The sequence below is a fragment of the Globicephala melas genome, chromosome 17 (genome assembly GCF_963455315.2).
Source record: "Globicephala melas chromosome 17, mGloMel1.2, whole genome shotgun sequence".
Lineage (NCBI taxonomy): Eukaryota > Metazoa > Chordata > Mammalia > Artiodactyla > Delphinidae > Globicephala > Globicephala melas.
This window is the reverse complement of record NC_083330.1, coordinates 78,205,795-78,227,532: the sequence shown is the minus strand read 5'-3', so window position 1 is coordinate 78,227,532 and position 21,738 is coordinate 78,205,795. Positions and strand designations below refer to the sequence as shown.

At 57.1% G+C, this 21,738-nt stretch overlaps 1 protein-coding gene across 7 annotated transcripts in view; it reads left to right on the top strand.

Annotated features, from left to right (window-relative positions):
- The window catches only part of TSNARE1 (t-SNARE domain containing 1), a 145,895-nt gene that overhangs the window by 95,883 nt on the left and 28,274 nt on the right, over positions 1-21,738 (top strand). For 3 of the 7 annotated variants that reach the window (XR_009559570.1, XM_060287404.1, XM_060287402.1), the window contains one exon: positions 20,132-20,222. Coding sequence is in view for 6 of the 7 variants with exons in the window: in XM_060287404.1 (XP_060143387.1) it covers positions 20,132-20,212 (81 nt within the window). In the remaining variant the exon portion in view is untranslated. Of the gene's footprint in view, positions 1-20,131; positions 20,623-21,738 lie in introns of those variants that run through there. The other 4 variants (XM_060287405.1, XM_060287403.1, XM_060287409.1 and 1 more) reach the window with 2 other exon arrangements.

Sequence of the window (21,738 nt, the reverse complement as noted above, 5' to 3'; positions counted from 1 at the left end):
CCACCCACTCCTCCATTCCCTGGACTCAGGGAGGGACCCCAGTCCCCCCACCACACACACTGACCTCAGTGACCTGCTGGGTTTGGACCTTCTCTCCTCTCACCCCCTGGGCCTGCTCTCCACCCCTGAGGGAGGAGGTGGCCTGGCCTAAGGCCCCGGGTCCATGGGGTTTGGAGCTCATCCAGGGGGCCTCCTCCAGGCTGTCCTCGTACTTCTGTGCCTGGGGAGCTTCCGTCCCTGTTGCACGCCTGCATCCTCACCCTCTGAAGCCCTCTCCTGACCCCTGTCAGGTCTCAGCCTCCGCCTCTGGTCTGGGTGGGGTCCCGGGCCTCTGGGGCTGCCCGTCTCCCGCCTCTGCCCCTGGCCACCCAGGCTCGGGCTTTGTGGGTGCCTTAGGCCAGGACTAGCGCCCTGCTTGTCAAGGAGGAGAGCTGCATGGGTGGGATGCTCTCAGGCACACGTGGGCTTTGCGGCCACGTTGGGCAGCAGCCTTTGTGACCTCCTGGCTCGTTCTGTGCCCAGGCACCCAGGGCATGCTGGCATGCAGTGGGACCTGCCACACATCAGCAGAAACGCCTGGCAAGAAGAGCGTGAACCACGCGCTTTGGGTTCAAGGTCACCGGCCTTGTCGTGTGCAGGTGTCAGCTCACTTGCGATCTCCGGTGAGCCGGGGTCGCCCTGTCCCCATGTGGAAGATAGGCCCAGGGCTCAGCATGGCTACGGGGCCTTCCCAGTTATGCTTGACTGAAACCCCGCCTGCCTGACCCTAGGTTGGGGGTCTGGTCAGGCTGCCTCCCTCGACTGAAGCCGGGACTTTGGGACGCGACTGGGGAGGGGGAGGGGGGGCAGGGAGAGCGTGTGCCCCGAGTCCGCTCCTGGCAGGGAAGGGTTTCTCTGGGTTGAGACCTAGGAGTGGGGCACATGGACGGTTCAACCTGACCTGATGAGACTAAGCTGTCTTCCAAAGGGGGTGTCGATCGTCACACTCCCCACAGTGATCTGTGGGCTCTGCCCGTCCGGTATGTGGTATCGTCAGATTCCCTGCTCTTGGCCGGTCTGCTGGGAGTAAAATAAGGATGTAAGTGTGGTCCTTATTTGCATCTCCCTGATCACTAATGCGGTTGGAATTTTTCACACGTTTACATTTATGTTTCCTTTGCTGTGAAAGGTCTTCATGCCTTTTGCCCATTTAAACACTTGGATTGTTTGTTTTACCTCCTTGGCGATTTGTGGAAGGTACACACACGTGCGCGGGTGTTCTAGCCTGGACGCCGCTGCTCTGGGCGTCTGGTCCTGCTGCCAGCGTCACTGCCCGCCCCCAACGTGGGGTCTCCCGACAGCGCCGGGGGTCCCTGCACACTGTAGGCGCCCCCATCCCAAGTCCGGGAGATGTTCTCATTTGTTTTCTCCCGGCTTTGCCTCTTACATTCCTGCTCGGGTGTTCAGTCCCCCTCACCGTGTCTGTAGACCCTCCTCGTCCACCGCCCTGCTCCCCGTCCCACGGCAGCTTCCACGCATGGTCCCTCCTCTTCCTGCCAAGCCCTCTCCCCACACATCTCTTCCCTGTGTTCCTCACTCCGCCTTTGTGCTAAATGACGCTGTCTGGCAGGTGGACCCACCCTTATTACTTCTAGCCGCAGCTGGGGTCTCCCTGGCCCTTTGCTCTCCCGTATGTATTTTAGAATCACCTCGTCAGGTTCCATAAACAGCCCTGTTAGCATGTTTATTGGAATTGCATTGAATCTATGGCTCAAGTGGGTAAGAATTGATATCCTTGTGATATTGGGACTTCCTATCTGTGAACACAATGTATCTCTCTATTATATTTATGTCTTTTAAAGTGTTTTAAAATACATTTTAAATGATTGTCTCCATATATATCTCATACATTTTTAAAGATGTAGTCCTAAACATGTATTTGCTTATTTGTTTCTGTAAATAGTGCGTGTACCAGCATGGTGCCAGTATATAGAAATACGTGTGATTTCTGTGAACTGAGTCTATGTTCAGCCAGATGTTAAGGTCTCATTATTTCTCATACTTTGCCTAAGAATTCTGTTAGGTTTCCTTTAAAGATAATCCTGTTATTACTGATCGTAACAGCTTTATTTCTTCTATCCCTATACCTATGCCTGTAATTTTGCTTTCCTGATCACTGTGTGGGCAGGGAGCCCTGGTGAGTCCTGACTTAGAAGGAGGGACCGTGGGCATCCTTGTTTGGCTCCTAATTTTAAAAGAAATGCTTCCAACCTTACCCCGTTAAGAATGTTCATTTTAGATTTATTGTACTCTTTGTCAGGTGAAGGAAATTTGCTAGGAGCTTGATAAGACTTTTTTTAAAAAAGTATTGGATAGGTGTTCAGTTACATTGTATATATATACATCTGTTAAGACGATTATTTGTTTTTTTTCTTTTAATCTGTTAATGTGGTGCATGGCATGTGTAGCTTTTCTCACACTCGTGCCAGAGTAAATAGTGATAGTAAATAATGATGATGATTCACTTTCATTGAAGGTTCTAATTTGAAGAGCCTTCACTGAAGGTACTATTTTATTTAGGATTTTTGCTTCTATTGGCCTCTACATGTCCTTACTTTCCTGATCTTGTCTGATTTCGATAACAAGTTTATATCAGCCTCATAGAATGAGTTAGGGATGTATTCTCTCACATCCTCTGTTCTATATTATAAGTTCTCATAGCACACACAAATCATTCAGGTCCTTTTTTTTTTTTTTATGCAGCACGCGGGCCTCTCACTGTTGTGGGCTCTCCCGTTGCGGAGCACAGGCTCCGGACGCGCAGGCTCAGCGGCCATGGCTCACGGGCCCAGCCGCTCCGCGGCATGTGGGATCTTCCCGGACCGGGGCACGAACCCGTGTCCCCTGCATCGGCAGGCGGACTCTCAACCACTGCGCCGCCAGGGAAGCCCCAGGTTCTTTTTTATTCTAGATTCTGTTCTGGTAAGTCACCTGTTTTTAGGAATCTATCCACTTGTCTAGGTTTTCAGATGTGGCGGCTCTGGGTGCTAATAATCTTGTTTATTACTGCACAGTGTCCCATTCATCTGAGGTCTGTACCTTTTCCATTCCTACTTTATCTGTCCAGTTCCTTTTTGCCTTGATCAATCTTTCCAGAGGTTTGTCATTTTAATTAGTGTCTTTGGCTTTGTTGTTCTATTTTGTGCTAGTTTCGATTTTCGATTGCTTTCTACTTTTCGTCATCTCCTCGCCTTCTGTCTCTGAGTCGTACGGTAGTTCTTCCTCCTCCGAATGTCTAAAGCTGGATGCTCAGCCCATGAAATTTCAGCCTTTCTCTTTTTCTAACATCAGCATTTCGAGTCTATAAATCTCCCTTAAAGGGCCACGTTTACTACGCCCCTGCAACATGTGATATATCATATGTCCATGATCATTTAATTTAAAATATTACGTCTATTATGATTTTTTCTTTGACCCATGAGTTATTTAGAAATGAATGGTAAAATTTCTAAATGCATGGGGATTTAAAATTTACTCTTTTTTGTTACCTTCTAACAGTCGCATTTTGTTTAGAGGATTTCTTTTATGTGAGACTTGCTAAGACTTGCTTTATGGCTTAGAACTTTCCAGTTCTGTAAATATTCCGTACTTGAGAAGAATGTGCATTCTTTAAATACACGGACGTGGAAAGTTCTACCAGTGTCCACTAAACCAAGCTTGTTAACTTGGTAATGCAGATTTTCTCTGTCTTTAGCTTTTGTGGTCTGCCTGACCTATCATAAATTGAGAGAAATCTGTTGAAATCTTGTACCACATTTGCTCGATGTGGGAATTTCTCCCTGTAGCTCTAGAAATGTTTGCTTTATATGTTCTGTGCCTGTTTTTTCTAGGTTGCATAAGAGTGTAGAATGGGTGTATAATCTCGGTAAATTGAAACTCTTAGTATTATGAAGTGACCTTTTCTATCCCACATGGTGCTTTTTATCTTATTTATTTATTTTTGGCTGCGTTGGGTCTTCGTTGCTGTGCACGGGCTTTCTCTAGTTGCGGCGAGCAGGGGCTAGCTACTCATTGTTGCGCTGCGTGGGCTTCTCCTTGCGGTGGCTTCTCTTGTTGGGGAGCACGGGCTCTAGGTGCACAGGCTTCAGTAGTTGTGGCTCACGGGCTCTAGAGCGCAGGCTCAGTAGTTGTGGCGCATGGGCTGAGTTGCTCTGCGGCATGTGGGATCTTCCTGGGCCAGGGATCGAACCCGCGTCCCCTGCATTGGCAGGTGGATTCTTAACCACTGTGCCACCAGGGAAGTCCTGGTGCTTTGTATCTTAAAACCCATTTTGTCTGCTCTCAATTGGTCTATTCCAGCTTTCTTTTGATTAATGCTTTCACTATATATTTTCCTATTCTTTCATTTTCGATATTTCTGTGCCTTTATGCTTTTGAAATGTCTCCAGCATTGAGCTGGATTTGAAAATCCATTGTGACACTCTCGTTCTTTCCCTGGCTGAGCTTTAGCCATTGTTGATATATTAGCTCTTGTTTATCTCATCTTACTTTCTGATTTATACTTATCTTTATTTTTGAAAGCTGCTTTACTTTTTAGTACTAGAGTTTTAAACTTTTTGTTTTGAAAAAGAGTTCAAATTTACATAAAAGTTGCAGAGCCAGGACCCAGAGTTCCTGTATCCTTTAGCCGTACTCCCCAGTCATTGGCAGTTCTTTGTCCTGAGAATCACTTAACGGCCACGATGCCCGTCACTCCTTAATACCTCAGCATGTAATTACCGAGGGCCAGGACGCTCTCCTGTGTAACCAGCAAACGAGCAAATTAACGCTCATCAAATACTCTCTTGAATCACAGATCCCATTCAGGTGTCACTGATTATTCCAGTAACGTTCTTTGACGTCCAGGATTCTAATCTAAACGGGTTTAGTCGTGTCTCTTTAATCCATTGTTTTTAAAAGTTAGTTCAATTTTTCATACACTTTATTTCAACCTTTCATTTGTTTCCCTTGAAATTTTGCCACAGAGTCTAAAGGCAGACATCGTCACCCTCTCTCCCTTCCTGACGGACACGTGGGCCTCTTAGCACTTGAGCTCAGGTCACTGCCTTCAGCTCACGTGCTGTTCTCACCCCCATCCTTAGTTCTCCGTTTTTTAAGGACCTCACGCCTGGGATGGTGTGATCTTTGCAGCCCGTGCTGATTACGACTCAGCGGTGTCATGTCCTTGGTCACCAGTCATTCCTTTATCTCAGATCTTCTGGGCTCTTCCTCCTTTCTGGATGTCACCCTTGGGGACAGGTCTCTTGGTGATCACATGGACGGGTTCTGTTTGTCTTTAACGCCGTTTTGCCCATGTTGTCTTTCACATGAGGTGTTGCTCGGTCCAGATTTCTGGTGTGAGTGAGATTTCCCTCCAGTGCCACCCGGCTTCCATCGTTGCTGCCGAGGAGTCTGCTGTTCGTCCGCCTGCCTTAGTTTTATCGGGATCTGTCTTTTTCCCCAGCCAGTGGAAAATCTTGTTTCTGTATTTACAGTTCTGCAGTTTCCCAAGGTCTGTCCAGATGTGGGTTTGTTTTTCTTCTGCTCTGTGTGCTTTTGGATCAGTGGATGCCTGTGTGTATAAGTCCTAGAAAAGTGCAGCTGTCACCCCTTACATAGTGCCTGTCCTCTTGCTTCCCACATTCCCTGCCGTTCTGGAACACTGCCTGGACGTATATGAGAAACCCCGCCTTCTGTCCCGTCGCTTTTACCATCTCTTTTGTGTTTTCAGTCCCCGTCTGTCTTGTGGGATAATGGCTGATTCACTCGGGTATGCCTCTAAGTTTACAGCTGGGTCACATCTTCTGCTTAACTAGTCAACTAAGTCTTTCACTTCAAAAATCGTGTTTTTCAGGGGCTTCCCTGGTGGCGCAGTGGTTGAGAGTCCGCCTGCCGATGCAGGGGACGCGGGTTCATGCCCTGGTCTGGGAGGATCCCACATGCCGCGGAGCGGCTGGGCCCATGAGCCACGGCCGCTGAGCCTGCGCGTCCGGAGCCTGTGCTGCGCAACAGGAGAGGCCACAGCAGTGAGAGGCCCACGTACCGCAAAAAAAAAAAAAATCGTGTTTTTCATTTCTAGAAGTTTATATCTTTTTCAGATCTTCTGTTCATTCTTAATAGTCCCTTGTGCCTCTTGATGGCCGTATCTTCCATTCTTTAGACGTTTTATCCTTGCGTCTCCCTCAGTGCTTACAGTCTCTGGTTGTGTCTAATCTATTTCTTGACCCGCCTGCCTTCCTCCTGGTTTGATGGTGTTAGATTACGAGTCTGTGGCTTCACTGAGTTGGCACTGGGGGACTTCTCATCCAGAGAGCGTTTATTTCTGCTCTTCCAGCCGCCAGGGCCGCTACGGTGTTGTAACCACATCTGTGGATCCTGGCCTCCCTTTCTGCAGGAGGTTGGCAGCGTGGCCCCTGGGTGGTCCCCCCTGCCGGCTGCTGACATCTCAGCCCTGCTTCCTGATTCTCCAGCCCAACGCTCTGGGGTTGCTTTCTGAAGGAGGGAGTTCCTGGGAGATCACCCCCTCAGATGGGACTCAAAGAGTACCCCTTCCAGGGTCCTGCAGTGGGAGGGGCCCCAGGAGCGCCAGGTCAGCCCAGCACCATGAACTTCCTCGCTGAGCTTGGGTCTGGAGGATGTGACCTGCACTGGACACTGATTCCTCCAGGACCCACCCAGGGCAAGCTGGCAAGTGCCCAGGCCAGGAATCGGGGGCTGAAAACAGCTGTGGAAGCTGCAGGGCCTCCTCCTGGGAGGTGGGGAGAAGGGGTGACACTCTGCCTAGGGGAATCAGATGCCTCCCTGTCCCTCCCATGGGGACACCTCCCCACAGACTTCGGTGTTCCCAAGGTGGGTCCTTTTTGCCTGAACCCAAAGGAAAGGCTCCCAAAGAGTGTGCCTCTAACTGTCAAGAGCAGGCTGGGGGTGGGGTCTCGCGGTCAGCACTGCCTGACATGGTGGGCCCGGGGGAGGGGGGTGACCCCTCTGTTTCCCTGCTCCTCTCCTTGTCTGGGGCGGGGGTAGATTGTGGTCCCTTGTCTGTGATGTTGATGATGATGTTGAGGAGGAGAAGGCCAGGGAGGAGGCGTCTCACTGAGACAAATGCTTCTCATTTCCTGGTTGTTCAGCCCCAGGCTCTGGGCTCAGCACTCCCGAGATCTCTTAATCCTCCCAGCAGCCTGGGCAGTGGCCGTGCTCAACCCCATTTGGGAAGAGGAGACAGGCTCAGTGTTCGAGGACCGGCCAAGGTCACTGAGCTAGGAAGTGGTACGGTTGGGTTCACATTCAGGGGCTCTCCACCAGCAGACCTGTGCCCACACAGGAGAGTAGAACCCTGGGGGCCTCCCTGGAGGAGGTGCTGGGGCTGCAGGTTCACAGCCTGCCCTGCGCATCTCTCCCTCGGCTCACATCTTTGGGTTCACAGGGACAGGGAGTCCCAAGGGCAGGGGCAGGCTGTGGGGTTTCTGAGAATTCACACTCGGCACAGGGACTGGACAGGGACCAGCCATGCAGGGCATGCTTCTGGGGACAGGGGCGGGGGGTGTGGCAGCCTCTGGGCACTGCTGGCAGGGGAGGGTTCTGTTGCAGGCTGGGGTGGAGCGGGGAAAGGGGGTCCTGGGAGGAACTGGCAGACGTGCGGGGGCAGCACACAGGCAGAGCGGGAGCGTGGGGCCCTCTCTCCGTCCTCTGCCTCTCAGTACCTGCTTGGGCGTCCCCCTGCTGGACGGTGGCGAGCCGCTGGCTGGGGTCCACGGGTCCTCACCCAGTGCGGGCGCTCGGCTGGTGGTGGCGGAAGGAGCGGGGGCAGAGGGGACGGAATTGCCTGGCATGGTGGTGACGGGGGGTGACCTGGGGGCCCGGGGAAGCCATGCATAGAGGGCCCCGGGGTCTGGGGAGCCTGTGCATGTCCCATGCAGCTGGGAAGGGGTGGGGGTACCAGAGGCCAGAGTCCTGGTGCCTGAAAGAGACAAAGAGGCTCCTTCTCCTGGAGAAATTGCTGGCGGAGGTGGGGCGTAATCACGTCATTAGGTAAAATAGATGGGCTTCCTTGGGCGGGGCAGGCACGCCGCCGCCCTCAGTGAGAACCTCGGAGGCCCAGGCGCGTGGGGCAGGATGGGAGGGATGGGGAGAAGCAAACAGAGGTTTGTCTCTAACAGGCCCGCCCTCCAACCCCGCTCTGACACTCGCTCTAAGTAGGATGTGTTGAAAAGCTGCCAGGGGCAGGTGTGGAGGCTGCAGCCCAGCACGGACGAGCACGAGTGCAGCCTCATCACGCGCGCCGCCCGAGAGAAGCGTCTGACCCCCAGGGTGCAGAGCGTCGTGCCCCTGCCCGGCGTCCACCGCGGGGGGCCCTGGGCTTTCACCCCGGGAGCAGCCATACCCAGGGTGATCCCCTAGAGTCTGGGGCTGTTCACTAACAAGCATGAAAGCGTGCACGTCCACAGCGTGACGTCACCAGGGACCATTGCGTCACCGCCTTTGAGTCCACGAGACCCGTTCATTATCGCGTTTTGTAGATGAGAAAACTGAGGCTCAGAGGGGCCAGGTCGCCCACCTAGCGCGGGGTGGCAGAGACCGGAGACCTGCCCGTTCTCAGGGAGCCGCCCTCATGCCGGGCCCTTTTAGATGAAGCAACTCGTGTGAGGCCTGTGGATTCCCTGTGTGGTATTGGTCACCAGCGCAGCCCGCAAAAATACAAGCCCCTACCATGTGTCAGCCGCTGTTCCCAGGGCTCAGGGAACGATAGTGACAAAGACCCTGCCCTGATGGAGCTGACGCTGCCGTGACGGGAAGCAGACACGACCAGGAGTGAAGGAGACATCCAGCTCGGCTCCTGGGAGGACCAGCAGAGAGATGAGTCGGGGAGGGCTGGCAGTGCATAGAGCAGGAGGTGCCCTCTTAGATAGGATGGTCAGCAAGGGACAGCTGACAGGGTGACAAATGGGCAGAGACCTGCGGGAGGTGGGCTGGGTCGCGTGATATCTGGGGACGAGCACCCAGGCGGAGGGATAGTGCGTGTGGAGGCCACTACCCCGCTCAGCCCACGCCAGCGCTGCCCCCTCGGTCCAGGGACACCAAGTGTCCCCTGCCTCAGGGCCTTGGCACGTACTGCCCTCCTGCCTGGACTGTGCTCGGAGACTGGGGAGAGGTAATCTGGTGGGATTGCTCGTGCCTGATGTGTCCAGAAGGCCATCTGGCACAGGGAAGGTGCCCAGGGGAGGCTCAGTGCAGAAACGAGGGAATGGGGGTCAGGGCTGAGGGCCGGGGGCTGTGACCTCTTTGGGGCATGAGTTTCAGCCTGGATGCTGCCGCCCCACAGGTTCCTCCTCTTGCCTCTCCTGTGGGCCTCCCGGTGGGTGGGGTGGGGGGACGGCTGGAGGAGCAGGAACTTTGTTACAGAAGCTCATTGCAGCCAAAACACAAAACCAAAACTCAAACAGGAAGTTCCCCAGAACCCCACCTCCAAGGGAAACACTGCTGACAACATAACAGTTATGATGCTTCCAGCGATCGGATCATCACGCACACGCGTGTGCACACGTATTACACAGGTGGGAGCTGCCGGCGGGGAGGCTGCCTCGCCTTTCACTCCTCGGGCCTCCCCGGGCCCAGGAGGCTCTGCTGTTGGCTGTGCCCCGACTGCCGACCCAGCGCCTGACTGGGGGCGGCCTCAGGAGCATCTCCGGTTCACACTCGCTGCGGGGACCGTGTGGCCGTGAGTGCCCGTCACTTCCTGTGTAGCCCCCGGTGGCACTGCTGGGCCGGGGAGCCTACGTGGGGCCTTCTAGCTGTTACTGAGTGCCCTTGAACCTGGAGGAGGTCCCACCAGTGGATCCCCCCCACCAACGTGGCAGGAAGAGCCCGGCCCAGACCGCTGGCTTGGTTCAGCCGACTTTGCGTCTCAGCCGAGCTGACCGGCAGCGTGGCCTCCACCGGCAGGAGGACGCAGGCTGGGCTTGACTCACCAGCAAGACCTTCTGTTTGAGCTGCTGACCAGTTGGGAGCCTGCTCTGGGTCTGCCATGTGGCAGGTGCTGTGCCCCTGGGCACCCCCGAGGTCGGTCACCTGGCCCATTTTACAGCCGGTGCCTGGGGTCCTGCTCCCGGCCCTCCTCTGTCCCCACCGGCAACACTGCCCAGGGTGGAGTGCCAGGCCTGGCCCAGCCACGCCCTGCAACCGGAAGTCATGGTCGGGGAGGGGAGGGCAGACCAGCTCGCCTGTCCCGATCAAGGAGCGGGGCGGGCATGGGGTGGGGCTCCGGCCCCGGGGGTACTGGACCCAGCCTTCCGGTCAGGACTTGAGCCAGCTGGAGAGTGGACAAAGACAGTTCAGGCCCTGGAGGGAAAGGCCTGCGGCCGGTGCAGGACCTGCTTGGCCTAGGGGGCCTCAGCTTCCCAATGGAGCAGCAGACGAGCCCAGAGCTCTCAGCCGCCCTCGGGCTCCAGCCTCGGGGTGCGTGCCCCGAGGCCCTGTCTTAGGGCACAGAATCCCTAAATCAAGTCATAATTCTGAAATTTTCCCCCAGCTGAATGTGCCCATTTCAATAATTACCGCATTTGTAATCCACTTAGAAAACATGGTATTTTTGATGCTAACACTTAAGAAACAATCCGTTCCACACCCATCCATCCAAATGGCTCCGATTTTGAATAATTCTTTTGAAATGGAGTCTAAATATATACAAATAGATGTTTCTGAAATGTCATGTATTCTGAATACATTTGTTTGAGAAGCGGCTTCTGGGGAAGGGGGTGAAAGCCCAATGGCTTCTGAGGAGGGGACGAGGGCGCCCAAGGGTCAGAGGGAAGGGGCTGGTGGGGAGAGGGGTCGAGACAGGACAACAGAGACCACGTGGCCCCAGGAGTCCCCCTCTCTGGGAGCCCCTGGGTGAGTCATCACCGCCCTTCTCTGGCTTCCTGCTCCCCAGGGCCTCGGGGACCAGCCCCCAGGGTCCCTGCAGGTGGTGGCAGCCGGGGCGGGGGAGGGAGTAGAGTGGGTGTTGGTCCCACTGAGTCCCAAGCTGGCACCTGATGCTCAAATGCCCTCACCCCTCCCACCCCGCCCCTCCCTCCGTCCTCCCCAACAGAGCTCCTATCTGCTGGAGACAGGGGATTCCAGGGCCCGAGCCCATCTGCCCCACTCGTCACGGCAACAGAGCCCCTATCTGCTGGAGACAGGGGATTCCAGGGCCCGAGCCCATCTGGCCCACTCGTCACAGCACAGCGAGTCCAGAAGTTGCCAGAGGGCTGGCCTGATGGCTCAGCACAAGTTGGGCCTCCGGCCTCCAGCCCTGGGCCCCGGAAGAGGCTCGCGCTTCCGTGAGCACCTACTGTATGCGGGCCCTGCTGGCCTGGGACACCTGTGACAGGGCTGCCCTCGAACTGGAGGCTGAAGGGACAGAGAAATGAGCCGTGCCGGGTCCAGGAGGGGCATCCACCTTCAGAGAATCCATGGGGAGGGGTGTCATTGTCCCCCGTTGTCACATGAGGAAACTGGGGCTCAGAGAGGGGAGGTGACTGCCCGAAGCAGCTCAGAGTGGCTGGTGTGACAGAGGAGCGAGGCGCAGGCCAGTCTCTGTGGGGGGGGGGGGGATGCGTAGAAGAGGGGGCGGGGAGGGGGGCTGCCAGGACAGGCTGAGGTCCTGCCACGGGTATGGGTGAGTTGCTTCCCCTCTGGTGTGTCTGGGGGACGCGTGGGCCCGTGCAGCGTGCACTGTGCAGCCATGGTCACTTCCTGCCCTGCCTGCCGTGGCCACGACTTTGCTATGGCTGAGGAGTCCAAGAGCAGTTGGCGGGGGCAGTCCAGGCCGGGCAACCAGTGGGGCCAGAGGGGGCAGGGAGGGGCGGAGCGCCGGGCCTGCACGTCCCACCCCAGAGCTGCTCCAGGGCCTCCGCACCCCGCTCCCACCAGGCCCATCCCCAGCGCAGAGCTGCGGGGCTGGGGCCTCTCCTTCGGCCACTCCACTGGCGCCATCTTGGGGTGCAGGTGAGCAGGCGGGTGTAGGGGGCGGGCCTGGAGGGGCCTCTCACACCCACCCCCCGGGCCCCTTCCCTGGGGCCTGTCCCGGGGGACTCTGCTGCCACTGCTTGCTTTGCTTCCCAGGACTGTGTTACTTGTCGGAAGTTCCCTTCTGTGACCTGCACTGACTCTGTCTTTGAGTTTCTGTGTTTGTTTTGTTTTCTGTCCTTTGCAATGGGTACCCTGCAACTATCTGGGGTCCCTGATGTCTGCGTGTACTTAGGGCTGGGGCGCTAACATGCTGGCTGGAAGGGGCTTCGAGAAGTGTGAGCCATCGTGAACTTTACTGGGGTCGCGGCTTCCCTGGGCCGGCTGGGTCTTTGGAGAAAGCTCTCCCTGCGGGGCTCAGGGCCGGCGCTGCTGACTCTACCCCGAGCCCTGCTCTGACCCCCAGCTTCTGCTCCCCTCACTGGGCCTGGAGTCCCAGAGCCCAGGGTCTCAGAGAATTCCTCCAGAGAACAGCCCTTGTCCCCGGGAGGAGCCTGGGGGCGGGCGTCAGCACTTTCAGCCGGCGTCCTCCTGCCCTCCGCTGCCTCAGGCGCCCTGCTTGTCCGGCGTTCTGGGAGCCAGCACCTTGCTTCTCACTGTGGCCGGGCCCCTGCAGGCCCCGGGGGTCACCTCCTTGCCCTGCTCAGCCAGGATCACCTCCAACAACCTCCAGCCCCTGTGCCTCGCACTTGCTATCTTTGCTGGGGTGCACACCCTGGGCCCTCATTCTAGGGGACGGGGGAACAGGCAGAGGACAGCACGTGGGTGAGCGCATTGGACTGACCAGCCGGCGTCCGCCCTTCCTCACTGCGGACACGAGCCTGTGGAGGCCTGAGGGCCGTGTGTGCAGAGCCCCTCCCCGGACCCCATGGCTGGGGCGGCTGCTTTGCTCCTCTCGGGCAACTTGCTTCCGCTGAGTCCTGCTGAGCTCGGGGCAGCAGTCCTCCTGAGGGTCATGGTCACCTTCAACAGGTGCAGAGGGAAGCGGGGCCAGGGACCCCAGAGACAGCTCCCGTTGCAGCCAGGGAGCACCTGGGAGGCCAGCCTGGAGGCAGTGATGTTGGAGTTGGGTTTTAAAGAGCGAGGAGGAGTTCTCTGAGTGAAGAGCTGCAGAGGCAGAGGGAGGGACATGTGGGAAGGCCCTGCAGGGCTGGGACGTGCCGAGCAAGCCCCCTTCCCAAACCATCACATAGCCACCCCTTCTCACAGCGGGAGTGGGCCAGGCCAGGCCAGGCCAGGGGGAGGCCGCAGCCTCACTGAAGTGGCGGGAAGCCAGCCGGCATCCTGTGCTGGGGCTGGGAAGGTGCAGCTCTTCCCAGCCAGGGAATTAATTCAACAATTACTGCACCAGGACTGCTTCTGACCCCATGCAGCTGACTCTAATTGGGCCCCAGTCAAGAGCGTAATTCAGGTTAATTGGCTCCCCACCGCCAGCCCCCATCAGCCTCCTTCAGCGTGGGGGGGCTGCCGTGAAAGTGATTAATCAGCTGACGGCTGACAGCGGGGACACCCGGAGTGTGCGGAGAGAGGCGGGAGGCAGGCGGGAGATCCCCTCCTGGGTGGGGAGGCAGGGCTGAGGTCCCCCTACTGGCTTCACCCGCCCTGTCCCCTGGGGTCCTCTTCCGCCCTTTCCCTCTGTGTGGTCTCTGAACAGCTTTGTCCCCTGAGGGGCTGTGGGCGAGCTGCACTTCCCAAGCCTCAGTGTTTGCACCTCTGAAATGGGTGTGCTCGGGCCCCTCGCAGGGCTGTCCTGAGGGTGGTGGTCAGTGTGTAGGACCCAGCACCTCTCCACGGGGATTGAGGCGGGCAGCCACCAGGGCGGGGCTGCTTTGTGTCTTGGGAGCCTCTGCGTGGAGCCTGTTCCCTGGGGCCCTCGTGATGGTCCTGTGGGGACAGGACCTGGACAGAGGGCTGGGAGACTCTGGGCCACCCACCAGCATTGCTCCCAGACAGTGACCTGTGGTCCTTGCTGCCCAGACACGCCCAGCGCAGGTGCTCACCACCTCCGGAGGCGTCCGCAGCCCTGACAGCATCCTTGGTGAGGCCACCTCCTCCACTGTAGGACGTGACGGCCTTGATGGACCCTCAGCCTTACTGGTCTCTGGGCCCTCGCGTCCTGCACCCAGTTCCTGGGAGGTCAGAAGCAGGGTCCGAGGGCACCCAGGGCAGCGAGGGCAGTGGATGAGCAGGGCTGAGGTGAGTAGCAGCTGTGCTGTTGTGGGGGCGCCCAGGGCTGGCCTGGACGAGGCCCGAGACTCCGCTGGACCCACGAGCTCTTTGTCAGAAGGCCCCTGGCACCCAGGGGCATCGCTGCTCCCCAGGGTCAGCGGAGGAGATGGACCAGAGCCTGGTCTGTTAGTCAGCTCAGGCTGCTGTAACCGACACCACAGACTGGGTGGCTGAAATGGTGGACATTTGTTGTCTCACGGTTCTGGAGGCCAGAAGTCCAGGATCAAGGTGTCGGCACGGCTGGCTGCCTTTTTTTTTTTACTTCTTTTTTTAATTTTTATTTTATATTGGAGTATAGTTGATGAACAATGTTGTGCTAATTTCAAGTGTACAGCAGTGATGCAGTTATACATGTACATGTATCTATTCTTTTTCAAATTCTTTTCCCATTTAGGTTATTACAGAATATTGAGCAGAGTTCCCTGTGCTATACAGTACGTCCTTGTTGCTTATCTATTTTAAATATAGCAGTGCATACATGTCAATCCTAAACTCCCAATCTATCCCTCCCCTCCACCCTTCCCCCTTGTAACTAGAAGTTCCTTCTCTACATCTGTGAGTCTGTTTCTGTTTTGTAAATAAGTTTGTATCTTTTTAAAATTTTTTACTATTTTTTTAAAAATTATTTATTTATTTTTGTCTGCATTGGGTCTTCGTTGCTGCACGCGGGCTTTCTCTAGTTGCAGTGAGCGGGGGCTACTCTTCGTTGTGGTGTGCGGGCTTCTCATTGCGGTGGCTTCTCTTGTTGCGGAGCATGGACTCTAGGCATGGGGGCTTTTGTAGTTGTGGCACGTGGGCTCAGTAGTTGTGGCTCCCGGGCTCCAGAGCGCAGGCTTAGTAGTTGTGGCGCACGGGCTTAGTTGCTCCGTGGCATGTGGGATCTTCCCGGACCAGGGCTCGAACCCATGTCTCCTGCATTGGCAGGCAGATTCTTAACCAGTGAGCCACCAGGGAAGCCCCATTTTTTTAAGATTCCATATATAAGTGATATCATATGATGTTGTCTTTCTCTTCTGACTTACTTCACTTAGTATGATAATTTCCAGATAATTTCCATGTTGCTGCAAATGGCATTATTTCATTCTTCTTAGTGGCTGAGTAATATCCCATTGTATATATATAAGACATCTTCTTTATCCATTCATCTGTCAATGGGCATTTAGGTTGCTTCCATGTCTTGGCTTTTGTAAACAGAGGAAAACATAGGCAGAACACTCTTTGACATAAATCAAAGCAATATCTTTTTCCATCCGTCTCCTAGAGTAATAGCAATAAAAACAAATATAAACAAATGGGACCTAATTAAACTCAAAAGCTTTTGCACAGCAAAGGAAACCATAAACAAGACGAAAAGGCAACCCTCAGAATGGGAGAAAATATTTGTGAATGATGTAACCGACAAGGGATTAAACGCCAAAATTTACAAACAGCTCATGCGACTCAATATCAAAAAACAAACAACCCAATCCAAAAATGGGCAGAAGACCTAAATAGACATTTCTCCAAAGAAGACATACAGTTGGCCAAGACGCACATGAAAAATGCTCAACATCACTAATCATTAGAGAAATGCCAATCAAAACTACGATGAGGTAGCACCTCCCACCGGTCAGAGTGACCATCATCAAAAAATCTACAAACAATAAATGCTGGAGAGGGTGTGGAGAAAAGGGAACCCTTGTGCACTGTTGGTGGGAATGTGAATAGATACAGCCACTGTGGAGAACAGCATGGAGGTTCCTTAAAAAAACTAAAAATAGGGCTACCATATGATCTTGCAGTCCCACTCCTGGGCATATTTCTGGAGTAAAACGTGGTTCGAGATGGTACGTGCACCCCTATGTTCATTGCAGCACTGTTTAGAGTAGCCAAGACACGCTGGCTGCTTCTGCGGCTGTGAGGAAGACTCTGCCCCTCCTGGGCTTGTAGACAGCCATGCGCGTGTTCACACAGTGTTCTCCCTGTGAAGCTGCGTGCAAATTTCCCCTTCTTACAGGGATGCCGGTCAGATGACCTCTCTTTAACTTGATGGCCTCTGTAAAGGCCCCATCTCCAAATAAGGTCCCATTCTGAGGTCCTGGGTTTAAGACGTCAGCACGTCTTTTTGGGGAACACAGTTCAGCCTGTAACAATGACATCCCAGGTCTGTGGCCTGGTGTCCTCCACAGCAGGGGGCCAGGGTGGAGCCCAGCTGGGGTCATGAGAGCTTGATGTGGACGAGGGCGCCCCCCACCAGCTTGGAGACCCTCCTGCCTTTATAAATGGCCCAAGCGCCATGCAAATGAGCCGTGCCCACTCTAGCGCCTTGAGGGCCTTTCCAGACCCTCTCCCTTATCAAGCGCAGCATATGAACAGGACAACTCATCCTGCCCCCGTCGGAAGTCTCCTCTACGCTTTCCTGGAGGGCCATGGATGTGGTCGATACCCTTTAATCGGGAGCTGGAAAGGTCAACCCGTCAGTCGAGGTGGTGTCCAGGGCAGCTGCCTGCTCCCCAGAGCTCGGGGAGGGGCTCCCGTCTCAGTGGTTGCGCCTGGGGGGGCGAGGTGCGGCCTCCGGCTGAGGGGCCTGGGCTGCTGCCTACCCCCCACCCTGCTGCTGGCACTCAGTTGGGATGAGGCCCGCAGCTCTGGGCAGCCCAGCCCCGCAGGAGCTGGATCCTCGGCACGGGAGCTCCCTACCGGTGGGCGAGGCTGCAGGCGTGGGGGCTGAGCGGAGGCTGGGGGCCTCTGCCCTGTGTCGGGAGGGGACCCGGGGGCTGTGGAGCAGAGCACAGCATCAAAGCCTGCTTCTGCCTCTGCCGTATGTCCTCGCCCAAGCATCTGGTGGCCCCTGGGCCCGCCTGTCACCGCCCACCCGCCTCTTCCGCTTGAAGTCGGTGGAGAGGCCCCATGTGGTTTGCTGGGGGGAAGAGAAGGGACGGGAAGGGGCTGGGCTTGGTGGAGGCTGGGTGTGGGCTCAGAGGGCCCTGGGACGTCACGCGCCTCCCGCTTCCCCGCAGGTGACCTCTCCTGCTTCTCTTGGGGTCACGCTCCGCCCAGCCGGGTCCCCTGGCTGCTGCTGTGCTTCCCTGCCTCCCTTCACCTCCTCTGCTCATCCCGGCGGGGGTGGGGTGGGGTGTGGAGGGTGGACGAGGGGGGACCAGGGAGGGACAGGCCTGGTGCAGGTCATGCCCGAGCAGGCGCTCGGCCGCTGTCCAGTGTGAGGCCAACTTGAGGGTCCCCGGAAGGTTGATCTGGGCCGGGCTGGGTGGGCACAGGCCCGCCCCCTCCTCCCTCCCCCACCCCCCGGCAGCTGGGGAGCGTTCGGCCAGTGCCGGCCATGCCACTGGGCTCTGCCTGCACCGCACCGATGGGAGAGCTGGGACAGTGACCCTGGTGAGACCACCCGGAGGCTGAGAGGCCAGTGATGTAGCCCAGGTCACGTGGTCAGGCTGTGACACGAGGACGGGGTTTGAAGCCTGCCCTGCCTGACCCTCGCGGCTGTGTTCCTCACGGGCACCCAGATTCCCGCACGTGTCCTCGTCGGTCTTCGTTGGGGGCCTGGGTGTGCTGGGGGGGCTGAGTACCCTCAGGCACACCTTGCCGGACTGCATCGGCCCTTCTGTGAGGGGTGTGGAGTGTTACGCACAGGCTCTGCAGCCAGGCGCCGGGGTCGAATCCTGATTGCAGTTCCCGAGCTGGAGGCTGTCTGAGCCACCCCCTCATCTGCAGACGCGCGTCGACAGGACCCACCCGCCAGTGCCGGGCGAGGGTCTGAGTGCACGCAACCCGAGTGGGACGTGGGGCTCGTCACAAGGTTTCGGGAAGGGGTGGCTGTCCTGCTGCACGGGGACTGTGGGCATGGGTGCTGTCCAGGGTCCTGCAGGGCCCCTGGCTCGGGGCACCTTTCCCTCTGGGCCCTCTCCCTGCCAGGAGGGCTGTGGGTTTCCGGCCTCCTGCCCACCGCAAGCTGTGCGCTCCCTGAGGGCTGTGTCTGATTCACTCTGGTCCCTCCCAGCCCCTCCCAGCTGGCATGTCTGGGCAGCAGTGTGACTTGTGACAGTAGCTGGGAAGAGGGGCAGAGAGGCCTGAAGCTCAGATCTGCCCCACACCACCTGTGAAGACTGGAGCAGGTCGCGTAACCTCTCTGAGACCAGCATCCTGGCCCAGAACACAGTGACAATACTTGTTCCCAGGCCTAGGAGGCAGGGCCCTTCTGATGATGGCTGGTCTTCAGGCTGGTGTGTGGGTCCCTCCCAAAATGGAGAGACACCAAGGCAGCTGAGATGGGGGCCAGCCATCCATCCAATGCCCGGCAGATCTGAGACACCGCCCTAGACTCAATCCTCACCCCAAAACTCATTGTTTCGGGAGGACACTGGCCCCCCAACCAGAGTTCAGTTCCGCCTACTCCAGGAACTACCGCCCACTGCCCTGTCCCTGCTGGTCTCTTCCCTTCCCCACAGCTGAGTAGATGCCCCACTGTCACCCCTCACTCTAGAGCCTAGAGCCCCTTGAGAAAGCGGGTGGAAGAAGGGCGAATGGATGGATGGAGGGACGGATGGCTGTGTGGACTGGCGAGTAGGTGGGTGAATGAGTGAGTGGAATAATGAACGGATGAAAGAATGACCAGCCTCAACTTCCACCTAATGACTCAGATGAGCTGCCTGGGGACTCATTCTTTTTTTTTTCTTTTTTTTTTTTTTGCGGTACGCGGGCCTCTCACTGCTGTGGCCTCTCCCGTTGCGGAGCACAGGCTCCGGACGCACAAGCTCAGCGGCCATGGCTCACGGGCCCAGCCACTCCGCAGCATGTGGGATCTTCCCGGACTGGGGCACGAACCCGTGTCCCCTGCATCGGCAGGTGGACTCTCAACCCCTGCGCCACCAGGGAAGCCCCTGGGGACTCATTCTTGACCTATTTCCCTTCTCTCCAATATCCCGTCACAGCCAGCTTCTGAGGATTCCCCTCCCGGTCTTGCCTCTGTCCCCTCTGGTCTCCCGTTTCTGCACTAGGTCCCTGTCCTTCCAGGGGTCAGCCTTCCTGTTTCTCCTCCACTTTCCTACCCAGCCTCCTATTTTCTTCCTAAGTGGCCTCTTCACTAACTCTCTAGAACATGTCACTCCCCTGCTTACAGTTCCTCACTGTGCTCTCTCAGGGGTGCTGCCCAAACCTCTCTGTGATCTGAAGGCCTGCCCATCTCCCTTCCCCTTCCCCATCCCACGGACACTTGGTGACCTACCAGATCATTTTAAGCTCTCGCTTTTCTCCAGGCTCTCCCTCGGTCCCTTACCTCCTACCTCCTGGCCGGTCTGGGGAGTCACGCCCCCTCCACCCAGGACCTAGATGAGGCAGCACTTTCTTCTGAAGCCTCTCAACCCTCCCTGATGAGTTTCCCAGCCCAGATCTGTGTGTCTTCCCATCCCTGAGGCCTTCTGGTGGGCCCAGAAGTTGTTACCTTTATAGTAACCATAACGGTATACAGGATAAGGAGAGTGTCTGGTGAGGACGTCACGTCTGGTACTTGCCAGACCCCAGGCTCTGCACTTCGCACGCATCATCTTCGTTAAGTTTCAAGTGTCCCTGTGGAGTCCATGCATCACCCTATGCTTCCAGAAGAATCCAAGGTCCCAAGCAGGGATGTGGCCAAGATCCTGGCTCGAGGACAGCAAACCAGGAGCCGACCCCCAGCCCGGCTGCCGCTGGAACTGCGGGAATCCCACTGCTCTCCTGCCTCCTTCCCTGTGGTCCTGGCTCCAGGGCCAGTCCGGAGCAGATCTTGAATGAATATGTGCGAGATCAGGGCAGAGCCCCTTGCAAGTCAGAGGCCCACTGTCCCCTAGGATGGGAGGCGCTGGGTGGGGACAAGACACGACAGCAACCTCTCTCTCTCCCCCAGCTGCAGAGACCCAAGATCAGGTGCTACGTCCTGCTGGCTGGAGTCACCGTCCTCATCGTCGCCACCTCCACCCGAAAGTGATGCCACTGTGGTAAGTGCCCCTCCTGCCCCCACACCGTCCATCTGTCCTCCTCTTACCCATCCTCCCATCCTTGATAAGTCCATTTATCCATCCATCCACCCATCCACCCATTTTTGATCCATCTGTCCGTCCATCCGTCCATCCATCCACCCGTGCACTTATCCATCCATTCATCCTCCTCTATGTCAGGTACAGGCTGGGCCCTGGTGACCACTGGTGAGCAAGGCAGAGGGGAGCCCTGTGCTCCTGGGACTCACAGCCTTGCGGCAGAGGCGCTCCTGCAGCTCCCCTCTGTGCAGGCACTGACCTCCAGAAGGTCGCGGCTGGCAAGGCCCCTGGGGCAGTCGTGAGCAGAGCGTGTCGGGTCGTGCAGCAGGCCTGTGCCGGGAGCCCGGGGAGGTGGCAGGGAGCAGCCCCTCGTGGGGAGAGTTGTCAGGGAGCTTCACGGGCTCCTGGGGAAGAGGGGGTGCTGAGACCTGGACGGGATGGGGTGGGGGTCCTCCAGGGCTTGGGCTCTGGGCAGGACCTCGAGCAGCTGGTCTGGGACAGAACACGTGTGGTGCCTTGATGGACCGCCAGAGCCCCGCAGCGTGTTGAGTGGGTGTCTGTGTTACCTGCTGCGTGTAACCAATTAGCTTAAAATTCAGGGCCTAAAGCAGCAGCAGACGTGTACTGTCACAGTTTATGTGGGTCAGGAATTGGGCGGTGGCTCAGCTGGGTGGTTCCGCTCAGGGTATCTCTGGAAGTGCAGATGGATGTCGGCCGGGCTGCATCATCTGAGGGCCCAACAGGGGCTGGAGGATCTTGTTCTAAGCTTCCGCCAGAGTGAGGGCTTCTGGAGAGCCCGGCAGACGCCACCCTCGTTCTGCTGCTCAAACAGGGTCAGTGCCACTTGCTGCGATGGGCCCCTAAGTGAGTCCAGGGGGCTGACCGTGGGCATCTGGGAGGCTGGCTTCCATGCCCAGGCCACCTGCTCGTGCACTGGCCCTTTAGAAGGACACTTCCGGCTTCAGGGAGGGGGCAGAGGAGGGTCAGGTGCCTTGGGGCACTGGCCTTCATCTTGCCCAGTGTGCCTCCTCTGGGGCGTCTGGGTGTGCGGCGCCTGGGCCCAGCTCTGGGGCGTCCGGGTGTGCAGTGCCTGGGCCCAGCTCTGGGGTGTCCGGGTGTGCAGCGCCTGGGCCCAGCTCTGGGGCATGGCAGGGGCCAGGCCAGGGTCTTGGGGAGGAGCAGGCAAGCCACTGAGCTCCGTGGCTACCCTCGGGTGTTCCCTGTCCCCGTCCCCCGTGATCCCCGCCGTAGCCTGTGACAGCCTCTGGGGTGGGGGGCAGAAGGCGAGGCGCTGCAGCAGCCCCACGGAAGTCACTGCAGTCGGCAGCCCTCACAGAGGACATGCCACACGTGTCAGACTTCTCCTAGAAGGGCCCCTGTCATGAAAGGAGCCGCCCTGGTGAGGCTGAGATGCAAAGTCGGGGTAGCGAACCCTGGCTGCCATGCTGTCCAGAGTCTCGTCCTCGCTGGGCTGCTT